General features: G+C 41.7%; 1 protein-coding gene across 1 annotated transcript in view; it reads right to left on the reverse strand.

Annotated features, from left to right (window-relative positions):
• The window catches only part of ctdsp1 (CTD (carboxy-terminal domain, RNA polymerase II, polypeptide A) small phosphatase 1), a 30,262-nt gene that overhangs the window by 3,213 nt on the left and 8,087 nt on the right, over positions 1–18,962 (reverse strand). Inside the window, exons 2-6 of the mRNA XM_084084862.1 lie at positions 15,610–15,758; positions 9,078–9,179; positions 3,628–3,684; positions 1,580–1,672; positions 42–227 (exon numbers count right to left, since the gene is read on the reverse strand). Coding sequence (XP_083940988.1) covers positions 42–227; positions 1,580–1,672; positions 3,628–3,684; positions 9,078–9,179; positions 15,610–15,758 — 587 coding nt within the window. The remainder of the gene's footprint in view (positions 1–41; positions 228–1,579; positions 1,673–3,627; positions 3,685–9,077; positions 9,180–15,609; positions 15,759–18,962) is intronic.

Consider the following 18,962-nt stretch of genomic DNA (forward strand, 5'->3'; position numbering starts at 1 on the left):
AGTACTGGAGAGAAAAAAGGAAAAAAAGAATGCCAGCGTACAGCGTTGTCCGGATGGAAGATGTAGGATGCTGGGGAGTTGTCGATGATGATGACCTTGTTGAGGTCTCGACCCAATCTGCTCAGGTCCTTGACATAGTTCCCTCTGTGGAAAACGCATGACTCACGGAAGAGGCGACTCCGAAACGCTCCCCATTTGTCCAACAGATCGGACACTGGATCTGCATACTGCCAGCAGGGGAAAACAAACACTATGTGAAACCGTCTTTAAATAGTACCCAGTTTGTGTTTGTGTGAGTGCGAGTGCGTGTGCGTGTGCATGTGTGTGTGTGTATTACATTATATGGTTATATTTAAGTGTGTGTCTGTGTTGTATGACTATAATTGGAGCTTGGGGTTTATTTACAATTGCTGAAGCATAAAAAAAAATACAAAATGCCTGATTGTGGGTGTAAAATGTTAGATTAAAAAACAACCATGTAAGATAATGAAAACTAATTACAACAACACTGAGACCTCAAAGGTCTGAAAAAGGGTTGTGAACATCGTTAATTATTGAAGTTAGGATTCAGAATTAGTCTTAGGTATACATAAATATAATTATGTACTGAATAAAAAGCCTTTCAAAATTAGGCTAAGCCGGGGTTTAGCATTACACGTGTTAAAGGTGAAGGTTAGGTTAGGGGGGTAGGGTTGTAAATCAGGGCAAAGCCCTCACATCTAGAATACTACTAGTGTGTGTGTGTGTGTGTGTGTGTGTGTGTGTGTGTGTGTGTGTGTGCGTGTGCGTGTGCGTGTGCGTGTGTGTGTGTGTGTGTGTGTGTGCGCGCGTGCATGCGTGTCTGTGTTGTATGGATATAATTGGAGTTTGGTGTTTATATGCATGCATGTATAAAATTGCTGAAGCATAAAACAAAAGGACACAGATTTTGTAGGCGGGATTTGTTAAAGAAATAAAAAAACAAACAAAAACAACAATGTAAGATAATGAAAACTAATTACAACAGACCTGTCGACTCCTCAAAGGTCTCACAAAGAAAGTTATGAAACATTTGAATTAAGTATACATACATTTATGGACTGAAGGAGGTGTTTAGATTGGAGAAGAAAAAGCCTTCCAAAATTAGCGTTAGGTAAAGGTTCATGGTGGTTTAACATTACACATGTTAAAGATGAAGGTCAGGTTAGGGGGTTAGGGAATGATTGTAAATCAGTGCAAAGCACTCACATCTAGAACACTACTAGTGTGTGTGTGTGTGTGTGTGTGTGTGTGTGTGTGTGTGTGTGTGTGTGTGTGTGTGTGTGTGTGTGTGTGTGTGTGTGTGTGTGTGTGTGTGTGTGTGTGTGTGTGTGTGTGTGTGTGTGTGTGTGTGTGTGTGTGTGTGTGTGTGTGTGTGTGTGTGTGTGAGTAGGTCAGTAGTAAATCAGAGCTGGGGGAAAATAGCCTGCCTGCCATTCAAAGCATAACAAAAAAACAACCAGAAAATATATTTTTCCATGCTCAGCAGCGAGATTATCAACGACCGTTTAATGGCTTGTCTGGCAGCGATATGCAGTCACATTTAGATCAGCGATCTCACCTTGGATAGGCTTGCGGTGAATAAAACACACTCAAACAACTCCCCCATCCGCTTGAGGAACTCATCGACATGGGGTCGCTTCAACACGTACACCTGCAGGCAGACATATTGTCAACATTAGTAAACCCCACGGCTCATTCAAAACATCCATCAACAGGGATGTGTTGGGTCATCCTAAGAAACATGCCCGAATTTCTCTTTGATATCATCCAACGTCAATAAGTATGAATCTATTAATCTTTCAATTAAAATAATTGACCAAACACTAATTAATTTCATGGTGATGTTTTATTAATATATTCACATCCTTTGCCTCCTCCTCAAGTCATAAACCTTTTTTTACATTATTATTATTTTACTTTTTTTGCATATATATATATATTTTTTTTACAAAAAACAGCTATACAACTAACTTTCAATGAAAGGATATTTCCTGTATTTATTTATCTTAGATCCACTCCCACTATGATGCCGTTGGTCTTGGTTCTGAACCAAGTTATCCCGAATAGGCTTTCCCCCTTTTTAAAAAACAAGCCTATCCTGGATTACTTGAAACAGACCCAAACCCTCCACACAACAAGGCTCTTCTGTCTTCCTGGGAGGCACCGGCACAACGGGGTCACAGTTACCATTTAAAGCCACCAGCCAATAGTCGCTGCCATTCCCCCAGGGCCACTGAGCTGGGCATATTATGCACTATACAGCCTGAGATTGATGGCCGGTGATTTCTGAGAAGCCATCCAGGGTTTCGTCATGTCGTCAGGCCACGGAAATAGTTCCCTGCTGCTGGAAGCCGTCAACAGAGACGGCTACTGTCAGGTAACTAGCGACAGCATTACTAGAGCTACCACTGAGAGCACCACCATCTTACCGTATAGTCATAGAGATACGTACGTAATATATATTTTGGTTACTGGTCGTAGGGTAGTGTCCAGGGGTGGATTTTCTGGGGGGGGGGGTTGTTGAGGGTTCCATGCCTCCGCTTTTCAGTTTTATTGCTCGTGAGGATATGTTTTATCCCTGCTTCTGGTCAGACTGAGTCTGTCTAATATGTTTGATAATATCTAAATTTTCAAAATGTGTCAAAATAAGTCAACATTTTAGTTTAGTTTTTAAAAATTGCCTATCTAGAAGCTCACAACGTGTCGCAGTGCAATGCGTCCTGAGCTTGTAGATTGGCTATTTGCCGTTTTTTGTACAAAGAAGTATATTTTAAACAACCACTTCATCCATTTTCAACCTAACTTCCTATATAAAACAAGCACACCATTCCTAACTTCCTATATAGAACGAGCACACCATTCAAAGTAATAGGGTGACAGAATAGAACAGGGAGGCCGCGTCCATTGATTCCAATGGAGAGGCGGGGCCCTGTACTATCAAGTTCCTCAAGCTATGTAATTGGTCCTCACTCATTATAACATGGCACCATTTCTGTCAACTTGTTCTGTGTCTCAGAGAAGGGCTGTGGATAGTTCAAAAGTTCATCATCGGTAGGCAGGTTTGGTCATTTCAAACAAGATTTCAAACTTTTTATTTATTAATACAAGAACAATGGCTTCCATTATAGCATGCTGACTTTCCAGGAAGAGAAAGGCTATAGTTTCTATCAGCTTGGAATCGAAATCGATAATGTTATTGGTAGGCATGTTCTGTACTGACTATAGTCCACCTCTAGGACACAGAGCCAGTAGACAGAAATGGTGCCATCTTTTAATGAGCATTAGTGAGGACCAAATACAATATATGAAGATAAGGTTGGTAAGGTATGGCTTAAGTTTATGAAAATGTCCCCACCTTTTTTACAAATCAAACACCACCACACCACTACTTGACACCTACCCTGCTTTAGCACGGCAGGGGTCTCAAAGCTATTTTGATTGGGGGGTGAGACAGGAAGCATAGCAAAGAAAGTGTGACTTCTATTTCCGTCGTTCTGTCAATATATTGCACCATATTGTTTATCCTGAATGAACAGGAATAGGCAGACAACATGAAGAGGAACACGGGTAAAGGTTGAAAACGCATAATGTGTGTACTGTACATACCTGGTGAACCGTTCCATCAATCTCCACTGGAATGATAAAATCTGCGTTGTTCACCGGCTGTTAAAATGAGAATCAACCACAGAATTTAATATTTCTTTCATCCAGCTGAAAAGAGTTCAAATCTGATCTTTCTAATGGAGACAGTGTAGCGTTGGCAAAAACAAAATGTGGAGCTGTGTCATGGTGCCAAAGTAAAGACGCAGCCTCAGCGTCTTGTAAATAACACGACCCTTTGTAAATAATCCGGCTCTTGTGACTTTCATCATTATAATATATGGTCTGCAGGGTATCTGACAACACTCATAAAATACCACATTTATTTTAGTTAGTGGTTGATCTAGCACGTAAAATAAGCCTCTTAAAATGTTGACATCACCATAAAGACATGCTGACAACACGCACGACATTGCACAGTGACCTATATCGGCATTATACATTAAGATTGTGTAGCAATGAAAATGTGATTGAGCTCATGCACAAATACAGTTGAAATGCTTTATATTGTAAGTAATAAAATTAATTGCCCCCCACTCATGCAGTTCAAACCATTGTTTCTGGGAGAATAACTAATAAAACTGCAATTTGACATCAAAAGTGTACCAAAAGAAATATGTCCCACACAACCGTTTTTTTGTTGTCGTCTCAAATGTCTTAAACATTACTTTGCCATTGGCTATACAACCAACTGAGTCTCAGGAACATGAACACACAAAATGCATATGGTTTGTTGCCATCTACTTTCAAGAGAAATTCTTTGAGTGGACATACAGTATGTTTTCCTTTCCTCTTTATGAATGAATAAGTACTGTGTTGCTTCTGCATGTTATTCGGATTTATACTTTTTGCAAATAAACTCTGAAAACAACCACCAGAGGGCAACACGATGACCTACAGTAACTTCCTTTCTTCTCCTGATAACATCGTCTCAGATACTACAGTCATATTTTCTGACATGCTATTTTAGTACAGTATGTATGTCAACCTTAAAGTTAGTTTTATGAGGTTCTTTGTACCAAACATGGAGCTTACAGGGTCTGACCCTGTTTACACTTGGCTGGGTGCAATATCCAGTGACATCCTTTGAGGCAGACTGTGACCCGAGCTGGATGAAGGCATGGCATCCCTTACATAATTTCACGTGACCGGTTAGCATGGTCATCTGGTATCGATGAGTTACTGTTCACTTAACTGCTACCTTAAAAGGTATCAAACTGACCACATGAAACCTATAGCGTCCCAATTCTTCGCATGTCATAATAGGTGATTATTCGATGATAATAGCCCATCTACAAGCTCACAATGCAACGTGTTGTGAGCTTGTAGATAGGCTATTTTCTGCAGAGATTTGGTGTAGAGGGAAAGGCAGGGGTGCACAGGCCGCTTCGCACGACACCACGGTGTGGTGTAATTTTTTTTCCCACGCGCAGGTACGGTACGAATGTGCATGCGCGTGCACGCTAGAACGTGTCCCCCTCGATTCATGAGCCAAGTACCCAAATGGCTACTTTGCATAACAGGTCACTCCTCGCATAGGCTACAGTACATGGCAAGCAACACAGCATTTTGGCTTCAGTAGTCGCTGCTGCCAGTATCCTATCCGCACGCAAAAATGCCTCAGCCACCGTCGAAGAAGAGAAAGAGAAAATATACGTACATATGTGTGATTCAGCACACTAGTTATGCATTGGTGAGCTTGGCTTGCTCAACATGTTTTCATGCACATGAAAAGAAAATCTGAACTTATTGTCGGTATCAGCTGAGCAACAAGGGCTTCTATCGCCTTTACAATGCACTGGACCGCTGGGAGATAGATTGCCGAGGTGGAGCGCCACACCAACTGTCAGGTCCCAGTACTTACCCAAGCTTTCTCAAAGATGATCTGGGCAGTTTGTTGATTAACGTGAAACCAGTTGCAAAAAATAAAGGTGTTTTAATGTATTCAGATTATCTCTGTTTTAAAGTACAAAATTAACAGGCTCTCGGCTGCCGCAGTGCTTAAGTGCCTGCCCACCACCGCGGAGGTTGTGGGTTAGAATCCACCATGGTGCATCCGGCTTTGTCGGGCGTCTACACAAACACAATTGGCTCGTGGTAGGGGTGATAATTGTCACTGCACGTAATCCTACGGGCTGGGGCGGCGCTTGTCAGCAGGGAGTGTTGGGCGGGAGGAGTAGGATGAAGGCTTTACGTTCTCCCGGTGGGGTCTCCTCACTGGCAGGTGAATCAGTAAGATACAACAGCAGTGACAACACAGCAAGTGTGTGGGTAGGAATCAATTGGCATAACGACTACATTGGGGAGAAAAAGGGCTAAAAAGCTAAATCAAAAGTACAATATTAACTCTCTCAGTGCGACACAACAAGATATCCCAAGTTTTTTCTGAATGTCCTCAGTGCCAACAACGAAAAATCCCGAGTTTAATTTTTTTTTTGGGGGGGGGGGGGGGGGGGATGTTCAGAACCCAAGATATCATTATCTGAAGATTTGCAGCTCCATCCACTCCTTGTTTAACTTATAACTGAAAAAGGCTGTATCTCGCTTCCTAAGCACTTTTTTTTACTTTGAAAAAAAAAAAACAATGCCGGCACAGTATGAACATATTTTTTTATTTCATTGGCACTGAGAGAGTTAAAGAGATGTTCCGACTTGTTTCTTCCAACTGAGAAACATAGGAAAAAGGAAAAAAATCTTGCTATCCATTGCCAATTTAGAGAAGGTAATTATGCATGCATCACATATCACCTCAATTACTGCAATGCTCACTACATATCTAACATAGAAATCAATTTCCTGTTTGCAACTAGTCCAAAATGCTGCTGCCAGGCTTCTGACCAACAATAAGAAGCTCATATCACCACTGTGCAGGCATCTCTTCACTGGCTCCCTTTTGTTTTTAGAATTGATTTTAAGATTGTTTTACTAACCTTCAAGGCTCATATTGTTGAGCTCTGTCTCCCTGTGAGCCTCTACCACTGGAATGTGCTACCTGAGGCTATCCAACAAGCTGATTCTGTATCGTGTTAAGACCCGAGGCCGATTCTACAAATGCCTTCTAAATCAGTGGCTCTCAAACTTTTCCGTGCCAAGGACCCCCAAAATGATTTGAATTTAGCCGCAGACCCCCATCTGAAAATCTAAATTATGCAATCATTTTCATAGACTCAAGATTTTCCTAAAATGTTCAGAAAAAGCAGATGTACAAGCTCCCAGCGCGGCACGAGTTGTATATCTGCTATTTTTGAGAGCCAAATTTACAGATGCTTTCCCGGTTTTAAATCGTTAAATCACTTCTAAAATCACACCTGTTCAGAAAAGTCTTTCCATAAATCACCTAATCTATGCTGCATCGCCTCTTTACATACTTGTTTTTATTTGTTAACCCTCTGTTACCATGTTTTTGTAAATTGTGTTATTTACTTTTTATTAAAATGGTATTGTTATTTGTTCCAATTTTGTAAACACTAGGCAGCTTTGTGTATGCAACTTTTTTAAAGGAATGTTAGTACTGTTGACTGTTTAGCGGAGTCCCTCAGGGCTGTTTTCGACCTACATTAAATATCTTTGCTAAAAATAGCCGATATATAAGCTCAAGTTGTGAGCTTGTAGACCTGCTATTTTCTACTTTATATTAAAGCCTGTCTAGAATGATTTGTTGTGACTGTACCATGCACACCACTGACCATAGTCTATAGCAGGGGCGCCTACACTTTTTTGACTTGAGAACTACATTTAAAATTACCAGCTCAACAAGATCTACCGACCAAAAGAATATTATTCAATGTCTAAAATACTTAAAGAAAACCATTGAAAAATATGTAGAGAATTGTGAAAATGTCTCTCCACATTTCTTTGGAATAGCGATGCTGACGTTATATACAGTATATAAAGCAAACACACTTGGAATGGGACATAGTGAAAGTCTTCCTCCCATTCTGTATGGAAGTGGTAGGTTTTCAGCTTCTTTGCCACTCATATTTTATGTAACTTTATGTAACTGTAATGCTACTGACGTTGGCACGCAACACTCATGAAAATAAAACATTGCATTGTGGGTTTGCCTACTATAGAAGCATGGTATAGACTCTTTACCATGGGGTTTTTTACATTAACCACTTGAAACGAATGTTTCTGAAAATAGCAGATGTATTAAAGCTCACAACGCGTCGCGTAGATCGGCTATTTCCAGCAAAGAGGTTTGGTGTAGAGGGAAAAAAGAGCAGACCAAGTACAAAGCCAAAAGGTCAAGTTACTAAGCATTGAGGGTATAAGTGGTTAAATGTCTGAAAATACACAAACATGAATCCAACATATTCATAGAAAGATCATGCGTTAACAAAAAACATTTACACAAAACTGCTATGTTGCTATCAAACTAGTCTATGAAGCTATCTATTAAATCTATGAAAAAGTCTGCAACACAATTTTATACTGCACAATATGTAGTGGGGGTCCTTGCTTCAACTCGCTCTCAGCTAAGGGGTCCTTGTCCTGAAAAACCTGGTCTATACGTTTATTTCACAGTTGGCACGACAGAGAGAGACATGAAAACATACACATTCAGTAGCCTATGTATAACCTGTATGAAAGCTGCTAAAAGTTATTTATAACTTTTGCCATCCCCCCATCGTCTGCTGAAATCAATGCCAAAAGGAAGCAAATCTCTCTCTCTCGCTCTCTCTCTGTCCCCCTCTCTCTCTCTCTCTCTCTCTCTCTCTCTCTCTCTCTCTCTCTCTCTCTCTCTCTCTCACTCGAACATTTGATCCAAGCAGAGAGCGAAGAGCATTTTCCTTTTCAGCATTATTAGGGTTCTGTCTTTCTTACAAGCAAATGCAGCATCATCTCAAGACATGTTCAATACATCTCAGTATAACTTTGGGGTTTGCTTTAGAAGCACTTATTTAAGCACAGCATTGAGTAAGTAGCTCACATCGGATTGCATTTGACTCGCTGGATTGCACAGAATAAATCATTTCCCACATAACGTGTGTGAAATTATAGAAAAGAATACTTTTACTGGAACTTTGATATTTTTATCTAATAATTATTTTAAATTGGGCAGGATAACCTCATTGAAAAATGCATTCCCTACTTTTGAACATTTGCCAGTGCTTACGTATCAATCTTGTAGAGGAAACAGGTTCACCCAATGGCCTACAGTCTGAGAGAATTATGCTTAATGTATACTTCATTGTGCAAAGGTGTTGCATGCCGAAAATAGCAGACCAACGCAGACCAAGCTTTGTAGGTTGGCTATTTTGTGGATATCCAAGCTCACAACATGTGGCTACGTGATGGGTTTGCGAATTTGTAGATTGGCATTTTTTTTTACATAGGGTTAAGTGGTTAATGAGTGGCCATTTGAATACCAGTGCCAGTGTGCACTGCAGCAGTAGGAAAACAATACACAGGCCAGGGTGGGGAGATAAAATAGGTCATGCCAGCCAGCTTACCTTGAATGAACTATGCACTAGTGTCTCATCCAGATCAATCACCACACAGATCTTCCCCGCATCCTTTGACTTCATCTGTGGGAGCAGCGGTTTGGCTGGAACCTGAGCACAGAACAACCAACAAACTGACTTAAATACATTATATCAGACAGGTTATAACATTAAAACATGAACTCTCAAAGAGTATAGCCACAGTGACCCACTTAAAACATATTTTAACTCTCAAGAACAGCCGCAGTGGCCTACTTCAAACCAAACATACAGCATGACGACTACAAATTGCTTTGAGCCGCAAGGAATTACTGTCTCAATTAGTAGCACCACCACGACATACATTGGCTGTGTTTGTTGTCGCTTGAGACAACACTGGTGCGATTGTGTGTCCATGAGGGGGCGCACAGCAGTTGTTCTCTGTTGATGGAGTGTGTAAATATCACAGTAGCGTCAAGGGCCTAACTACAGCCCATCTCTTCCCTCAACAAGTGTTCAGAGCTCAGCGTTGGTGAAACTGACTCCATTATTGAAAGGAGCTGGCATGAATGAACAGGCTAGCGTTACCCACTACACTGGCCTTTTGCGCGCGCGCGCGTGCGTGCGTGCGTGTGTGCGTGTGTGTGTGTGTGTGTTGTACTTGTGAGGCCAATGTCTCCACAAGTATAGTAGAGTTTGAATTGTGAGGACAATTTTCCTGGTCTTCTATTCACAAGGGAAAGGATGGAAATGGTTGTTTTTATGGTTTAAAAAGATTTTTAGAATTAGGAGAGCTTGTAGATCTGCTATTTTCGGTGTGCAGCTACGAATAACTCAGGCTTTAGAGTTGGGTTGAAAATGGCACGCATGTGCATGTGTGTGTATCCCCGTGGAGCAAATTATCAGGTCAAGAGAATAGCAGAGATATCTTTTAAAGGTTAACAAGAATAGCTGTCCGTGTGCCAGGCGATAGCCTGCAAGCCTGCCCAGGCCGGTAGTAAATTAGTAAGATAATGTCACAGAAGTAGGACAAGATCGTTGAGGATTTATTTTACTGAAACACAATCTATTGCAGTTTGATGTTCAAAGTACCCATAAAGGAAAAATAAATACTCATCTAATATATTTAAACTTTTGTTTTTGTATTATTAAATATTTTGATATTTGTGTTAATAATAATTTTGTGGTGTGGGAAGTTCAAGTCACAGCTGTCCAAACATGGATCAAAAGGGGGCACAAGTGCTTTGCAGCTATGGTGCAAAGTCTTTGTAATACCTGCTCTGAGGGTGGAACGCAGTACTCGCATTCACAAGCATCAGTGGACTCATCTTCACTCTGCTCCTCATCTGAATCCCTGCTTTGTTCAGAGGCGTCCTGCTGTTGTGATACACTGTGAATAATATCAACAGCAGGTCTCGTGATGCCACTCAGTCCAGACTGGTCGTTAGGGGTTGGAGTCTTGCTTTGTTCGTTGGCTATTATTTCCTCATTAGACACCGGGACTAAACTTTCACTCAGATCAATGACTTCGATAATTCCAAATTTTGCCGTTTTGCAACCTGGATCTTTGCCATCCTGATATTCTGTCTCCTCTGCAAGGACAGGACACTTGGAAGCATCCCCATTCGCTTTCCTATGAGCCAATCGGTCAACAGATGACTGAATACTTATTTGATAAGCATAGTAGTCTTCCACACCTGGCTCATAAGTCTCTCCGTCATCCATGAGTGACCAATACGGCTCCCTTTCTGAACACAGCATGAACAAAATGTCTTCGCCGTCACGTAATTCATCACGTTTCTCCTCACTCGACTCCACTTGAACACTTTTGTCATCCATTTTGCCCTCTGTAATGGCATCTTGGGGTAGATTAACACTAGAGATGTTGTCATCAGCACAGTCATAATTTTGAGCATCAGGATTTTCATACTCGTAGGCATCGCCTTCGACAAAAATGGCATTTGCACGCGGCGCAGACATGTTCTCCTCGAGGCAGAATTGATGGGTGTCAGCTTTGCGAGCTTCGCCTTCAGCGTCGACTTCACCAATGCGGCTCTCAGACACGGTGGCTTCCTCAACAAAAGTCCCATGGCCTTTCTCTGTTGCACCGTGCTCTGCATAGGACACCTGTGCATCCACAGCCTCAGATTCATTTTCTTCATGAAAGAACTGTTGTACTTCATTCTGTGGTTTCCATTCACCCTCTCTCAGTTCTGACTCATGTGATGACACCTCTACACAAGTGGTGTTGTCAGAAACACCAGTTTCCATTGGAGGAGACTCATCGTTGGTTTTCTCAGAGTGACGTTCACGCATCTTCTGGCCGCTTTGGACATCAGGTTTCTGCACCTCTGCTTTCAATTCTTCATCCACATCTCCCCCATCGAAACAGGAAGTGTAAGGCCGCCTTCGGGAAAAATGCTTCCTGTAATTGTCAGATCGGTCAAAAAAGTCAAAGTAATGCTCGATGATGACGTCACTGGTGGCAGGTTTGTTTCCGTGGCATTCTTCTCCCTCGTCTTCTTCGAAAGACTCCCACTGGGTCTGCTCAGAGTCCTCATGAGCCCCTTTGTCCGATTCCACTGAAGACTGGGAGCAAGGCTGAGAAGGGACGCTGCATTCAGGACAAGTCTTGAAGGACAAGTCTTGAAGGACGTCACTGGAGGAGCATTCTGAGTTGACATCCTCCTCTCCGCAAATCTCAGGGCTGTGGTCCAACAATGTCTCATCCGTCTGCTCAAAATGACCGGCGCAGGTCTCATGAGAGTTGCACTGCTCCAAAGTCTCATGCTGTTGACTCGTGTCACACTGTTGGCTTGTCTCATATTGTTCAGTTGTCTCAAACAGCTGATTTGTCTCATATTGTTCAGTTGACTCAAACTCCTGATGTGTCTCATATTGTTCAGTTGTCTCAAACTCCTGATTTGTCTCATATTGTTCAGTTGTCTCAAACTGCTGATTTGTTTCAAATTGTTCAGTTGTCTCAAACTGCTGATTTGTCTCAAACTCCTGATTTGTCTCAAATTGTTCAGTTGTCTCAAACTCTTGATTTGTCTCAAATTGTTCAGTTGTCTCCAACTGCTGATTTGTCTCATATTGTTCAGTTGTCTCAAACTGCTGATTTGTCTCAAGTTGTTCAGTTGTCTCAAACTGCTGATTTGTCTCAAATTGATCAGTTGTCTCAAATTGTTCAGTTTTCTCAAATTGATCAGTTGTCTCAAATTGTTCAGTTGTCTCAAATTGTTCAGTTGTCTCAAATTGTTCAGTTGTCTCAAATTGTTCAGTTGTCTCAAACTCCTGATTTGACTCAAATTGATCAGTTGTCTCAAACTGTTGATTTGTCTCATATTGTTCAATTGTCTCAAACTGCTGATTTGTCTCATATTGTTCAGTTATCTCAAACTGCTGATTTGTCTCATATTGTTCAGTTATCTCAAACTGCAGATTTGTCTCAACTTGTTCAGTTATCTCAAACTGCTGAGATGTCTCAACTTGTTCAGTTATATCAAACTGCTGATTTGTCTCATATTGTTGAGTTATCTCAAACTGCAGATTTGTCTCAACTTGTTCAGTTGTCTCAAACTGCTGATTTGTTTCATATTGTTCAGTTATCTCAAACTGCAGATTTGTCTCAACTTGTTCAGTTGTCTCAAACTGCTGATTTGTTTCATGTTGTTCAGTTATCTCAAACTGCTGATTTGTCTCAACTTGTTCAGTTGTCTCAAACTGCTGATTTGTCTCAACTTGTTCATTTGTCTCAAACTGTTCAATTGTCTCAAATTGTTGATTTGTCTCAATTTGTTGATTTTTGTCAAACTGCTGATTTGTCTCACACTGTACACTTTCATCATCTTCATAAAGAATGTGCTCAACCAGTTCACATAACTGTGTGGATGCATTGCATTCAGTGACATGGTGGAAACTTTCTTCAACGAGCTGGCTTTCCTCACACTGTTCAGTCATATACGGAGCGAGTGTCCTCTCGTCAGGGTCAACGTCAGTGTCAAAATGGGAAGAATTGTTCTCTTCTGATAACATGTTGGTGTCCTCAGAACATTCACATATTTCAAAATGCTCGTCCTCCTGTTCAGATGGATAGCTTTCACTGTATTCGGCACCGTATTGGATTTCACCTTGATTTTCATAGTATTCACATAGCCCAGAGTCAGAGTCAAATGAATCCGCAATTGATTCGGTGCATTCAGAGATGTCGGGTATGAATTCTGCCTTACTGCTTGGGTCAAAAGCCTCAATGTCTTCTGTTGACGTCTCTGGCTCACACTCAAAATATTCAGATTGCTGATCACAAGCCTCCCATTGCCTCAATAATATGAGGGGGTCTGTGTAGCCAGGTTGGAAATCAGACTTTTCACATTGCCCAAAAGCCTCACAGTTCACCGCTAATTTGTTTGGCTCTGACTCAAACGACTCAAACTGTTGATCGGAAGGCTTGCATTGCTGAGATAATTGGAGGTGTCCTGTGCAATGTTCACAGCACGGGCCACATTCCGAGGCCAAGCCGTGATTAGCACAGCACTCAGGGGGTTTAAAGCGTTCACTGTGTTGAACACATTCGCTGAATACTTTGCTCGACTCAGAAGCCTCACATCGATCTAGACTTTGGTCAAATTCAAACGACTCTTCACTCGTTGAGCACAACTCGAAGCTCTCCAAATTCCCATTGTAGTGCGCACAGGATGCAGTCTCATCTACATGATCTCCACCGATGTTGTGGTGATCAGCGTATTCCACCGAAGGGTCCATCCCTCCTGTAAGACGCTGCTGCTCTGCAAAATCCACAAGGGCCTTAATCACAGGTTCAGCGTGTCCCTTTGAAGGCTTGGTTAAATCCATCACTTCCATCGGTTCTGGGACCTTGCAGTGATCAGCAGGCATGATTTTACCAGATGGCTCCACTTCGCAAGAGACTTAAATTTGCTCAGATGCTTCCAGGCACGTGGAGGAGCAGGAGCTGTGATTCTCTGTTTAAAAGGTTTTAAATCTTTAATCAGTCTCTCTGCTCTGATCCAAACATTCTGTCAGAGGCCACTAGTGCTTCCTCCAGAGATCAGACACAGCCTCCAAGTGCACACGGCCAGCAGGTGTCTGTGAGGTCCACTGAGAGCAGGGTTCACACGACGGATGGTGGGGGGAGTCACAGATACACAGCTCGCCTGGGAGAGCAGCAGCAGCGCACACATTGACATGACAGGGTGAGGGGGACAGGGGGAGGGTTGTTACAACCAACACTGAGACTACCACTAACTACACCCCCAAACCCCCCACGGGAGACCAACCAATTTATTTTGGGAGGCGTGACAAATAACTCCTCCTGGAAGATCAAATCTCTATAAAAAGCTGAAGTAGGGCATAAATCTGAGACCGACACCTGAGAGCGTCTTGACCACTTGATCCCTGCGACTGCTAGCTGCCATGTTGTTTCCCAAGAATGTGCTCAATAAAACCATGGGGGGCATTGTCAATTTACCGAGTATGTGTTACGTAGACAAATTGGCCGTTGATCATCTCTGACTTAGCAGGCAGTGGTGTGAAACATAGAATCTCTACATTCACTCGCACAGGCTGCTACACTCAATATCACTGCACTACATACAGTATGCAATGATTTACAACTGGTTATTTTTAACCTTTATTTAGCTACCAAAGGTCTCCTAAGCACACATGCTTATATTCAGTGCCCCCCCCCCCCCCCCCCCCCAACCCCATGCCCGCGTGACACTAACCCTGATACCCTGATCATAGCAGATCACCTCCCTGCATAATTCCACTTTTATTGTAGGCTAACGGCCTAGAATCTAGATGAAAGGTACCTTTAGGGTTGCCATTCAATGACAGAGAACAACTTCTCCTTGCCCACACCACAAAATCTGAAATCAGGTTCATTGTCACATCACAGGTTCAGATGTGTAAATCAGTGGGAGAAAAACATAAGAATAAACATAAAAGAATAAAGAATAAACGTAAAAAAAGATCAACGATATCTACATATATACACACACAGCATAAATAAGCAGCTGATATGTACATGAGGTTAGAGATAAGGTGCAAACGAGTAGTAGCACAACAGCGGGTTGTGCAAGTTTTCCCCAAACCTATGACTTTGTGGCCTAAAAGCCTGTTGTTCTGATCTGGAGGCTACATTCACCTTTTCTGTGAATCACACTCCACTGGGTTGATATATGGACATTTAGTACTTTTCAACAGTGACATGCAATAAGTCTCCCGACAACGTCTTGTAAACATGAAAGTGGCTTGTGCAGTGAAACCATGTGTTGCCGATCATGTGGCTATCAATCACACTGACCTCCTGCGGCGCGAAGGACCACGCAGAGGGACGGTGAGAGATAGATGATATCGCCACAAAGGGCAAGAGTGAAGCCTAATTTATATTTCGTAGTATGACATTTTGCTGGCCAAAAAGAAGAACTTGCATTCTTGGCTTGAAAATGTTTTCTTTTTGGCAAGCAATGCCGTCGTCGGATGGGAGTATAAATTAAGCTTCAGACACAGTGTCTTGCCAGGTGGGTTGGGCACCACTTACTTTTGAAACCGTCCCATTTTCCTCCACCAGCAAGGGGGCGTTGTTGTTGACCGGAGGCGGTTCTGTCTCTTTGTGACACAGGCAGCACAGGAGGCTGTGGAAGATGCCTCGACTGCGAGGCTTCTTCGACGGAGATACTGCATTGGCACCTGGAGGACAGACATGAGAGTTGAATATTCACACCTGCGAGACGGAATCGTTCTCACATTGCCTGGCTGGGGCTATTTTTTGCAGTGCAGCATTTGCTGCTAAATAAATATATCATTTATTTATTCATTAACTTTTTACTTAGGGTTAGACACGTAACATCTACCTATAATATGTGCCATTAATTAAAGTTGGACTATTTTATTTATTCGTATCTATCTGGGTTTAGCTCTACACTCTCTGACCTGTCCTTTACCTATCCTGCTTTTACTGCGGTTGGTGCTATGACACCTGAATTTCCCCACGGGGATCCATTAAGGTTTATCTTACATAATCTTAATAAAATACATTAAGTACCAACCAATATCTGCCACATTTTCTAATATTAGTTCTACTCTACGCTGCTATTTGATATGCAATAAACTCACGCGTTCCTTTTCAATTTGCATAGCAGACCCGTCTTGAAATTATATATTGAAAAACAAACTCATGTGGTGCAAGTCCAATTATGCAACCAGTTATGTGTGAACAGGGAAGCCAGTGAACCACAACATCCCCACAACATGCTGGGCAATGCTCAGTCCCTCCAGGTCAAGGTATCCTACCCAGCTGGATTCATTTTTGTCCAACACCCCAACTGACCCCACTGGTTCATCTTTCACTTGAATGTTTGCCAATAATCAATATGTATTACAAACAAGGAAATAATTGCCTATTTATTTTGACCACTTTCAACCTGGCATCCCTATTTTGGGCATGAAATGGCAGATGTACAAGCTCACAACATGTCACATCATGCCGCCTTTTGAGCTTGTAGATTAGCTATGTACACTATTCGTCACACGAATATAGGGTTATAGTGGCTAATATAGTCCTCAAGATCAACAATCCAATTAACGTAACAGTTCCTTGGCACATTCACTGAGGAGGGTACAAAATCAGGCGACAAGATGAGTGATGAGTGCCCTTCTTTGCAAGAAAAAGCTTGACAGATTAGCTAAGCCTGCGGATGGCAGTTCGGAGCTGTCAGCATAGAAGATTAGCATGCAGCCCACACAACACTGAACCTGTGGCATCAGCATGACACTTATCACAGACCTGTCAACCTGCTGTTGTGCTGCAAATGTGCCATAATTGCTGAGATATTCAAGAACAATATCTACCTTGTCGAGAAAATTATGTATTATTGAGACTGTGCTGTTGTCTGAATACTGTAGAGATTTTAAAATGAAATTGTACATGAAAATAAAAACTAAATAAAAAATGATGCTTATTCTTACTCCACAACAAAAAAGCTTACAATAGTTATGTTAAAGAGATGGCTTATAATGCAATACTGACCCCCAAATTATCAACGGAAATTTAATTTGAATGATTTCCTTTGCTACAGTAACCAGTCTAATATAATAATTTCCTAGCCACGTTTGGACAATGCTAACTAGGAGTTTAAAATCAGGAAACAAAAAAACAATTGAATTACATTGAATAAAAACAAATCTAAAAATAAGGTAGAATAAAACCATTTGAAGAAAAAGAATGCAAAACTATTAAATAAGCACTGATGAAACATAATTATTTTTAGGTCATCATAAGTCACTCTAAAAATGACACACCAGGAAAGTGAATTGCATGTTAGATCAAAGACGACCTACAAAGTTACAAAGGTAACAGAAGTTGCCTCCTTGTTCTATATCAGTTTTATCCTTTAAAATGTAGCCCACAGATGTTTTTAGCCTCAAAGTTAGCCTATTAATCTTAAATGCAAATTACTGTAGTGTGAAAATATAAATTAACATCAATAAACTTTTTTTAAACTAAATTCTCTTCTTTTTTTTACAGCTTTGTGCGGCTTTACCCTCATCCACAAAACAAGTCTGACCCAGTTTCGAGCACGTTTACAATGTGTTGGGGGTGATGACTGCTACATTCAATTGGGGTCAAAAGTGGACTATGGCCCCTAGAGTATAGTCATGTCACCGGGGCATGCTTGTCCAGCATACTTGTCTTGGTCCCTACTTGAAAGGTTTGTGTGAAAACTCATGTGAGGGAACTGGGCAGGTGAGACTGGGCAGTGTTCAAAAACATCACGCTGCCCTCCGCATCATCTCTTCTGATATTACACATCAGAGTGCTTAAAATAGCTTGTCACGGCAGCTGCTGACAGCGGTTAATGATTGGGACTCTGTGTATATATAGCCCCCGTGCACACACATCAGGCCATAAACGGAGGCACAAACAAAACCTTTTTTATGTCACCTACAACCCACAGGAAGGGACTGCTAAGCCGAGTGTTGATCTGGTGCACATGAACACTGAAGTGTCAGCGTTGAGATAAAGCTTAAGTTAGAAGGGAAAAAAAGTGTTTAAGTTGGTGTACTCCCGGGGATCAAGTCTGCATCGCAAATGTCAACATAAACACAATCCAGGGTGCCCAGACGACACTGGCTCCTTGTACTATGAGTGAGTGTCCGAATTGGAGGTCAAAAAGTGCAACACTAATGCCTGATTTGTACTTCGTTGTGCGCGGTCGCACACGGAAAATAGCTGATCTACAGGCTCATAAAGTGTCCCAACAGGATGCGTTGCGAGCTTGTAAATATGCTAATATATCTATGTTTCATCTGGATTCTTTAAGCTGTGTACTGAATGTACTGAATGATTTCTGTTTCGTTTGGTGTGTTGTTTTTTTACTGAAATGCATGGATTGTTGCTTTGTTAATAGTGTTGCTATTAATAGTGAGCATTAAAAAAATAAAATTAAACACACAAGACATGGGAATGGGAAAGACAGTATCCTACTATAATTCTAGTAAGGGGTGAGTCTGTCTGTAGTGGTGCGTGAAGCTACCCGGTTCTCCTCACGGTTCTCCTCAGTGGCTGGAGCAATTGCTCTGATTTTGCACACAGCCATTGACCATTACCATCTGAACTTAACTGTGAAGCCCGTTTTTCAATTTCATCAAATCTCAGCTTCTTATTAGCGTTTATGTGTGAAACAATGTCGCCTCCCGGGTTGCCAGATCATGTGCGCATATCCCCCCACGGATGCGTCGACCGGGTATGGTCTAGTTACATTTAAAACAAATATCAGGGGGAGGGGTTGGTTGTTATGGTATCAATTTCAAATCAACAGGGAGTCGACAATGCAATGTCCAGAACCATCACGTAAACCCTGACGTGCTGAGAGCTCGTAGATGATAGATCTG

Source organism: Gymnoscopelus microlampas (genome assembly GCF_963454915.1).
Source record: "Gymnoscopelus microlampas genome assembly, chromosome: 17".
Taxonomy (NCBI): Eukaryota; Metazoa; Chordata; class Actinopteri; order Myctophiformes; family Myctophidae; genus Gymnoscopelus; species Gymnoscopelus microlampas.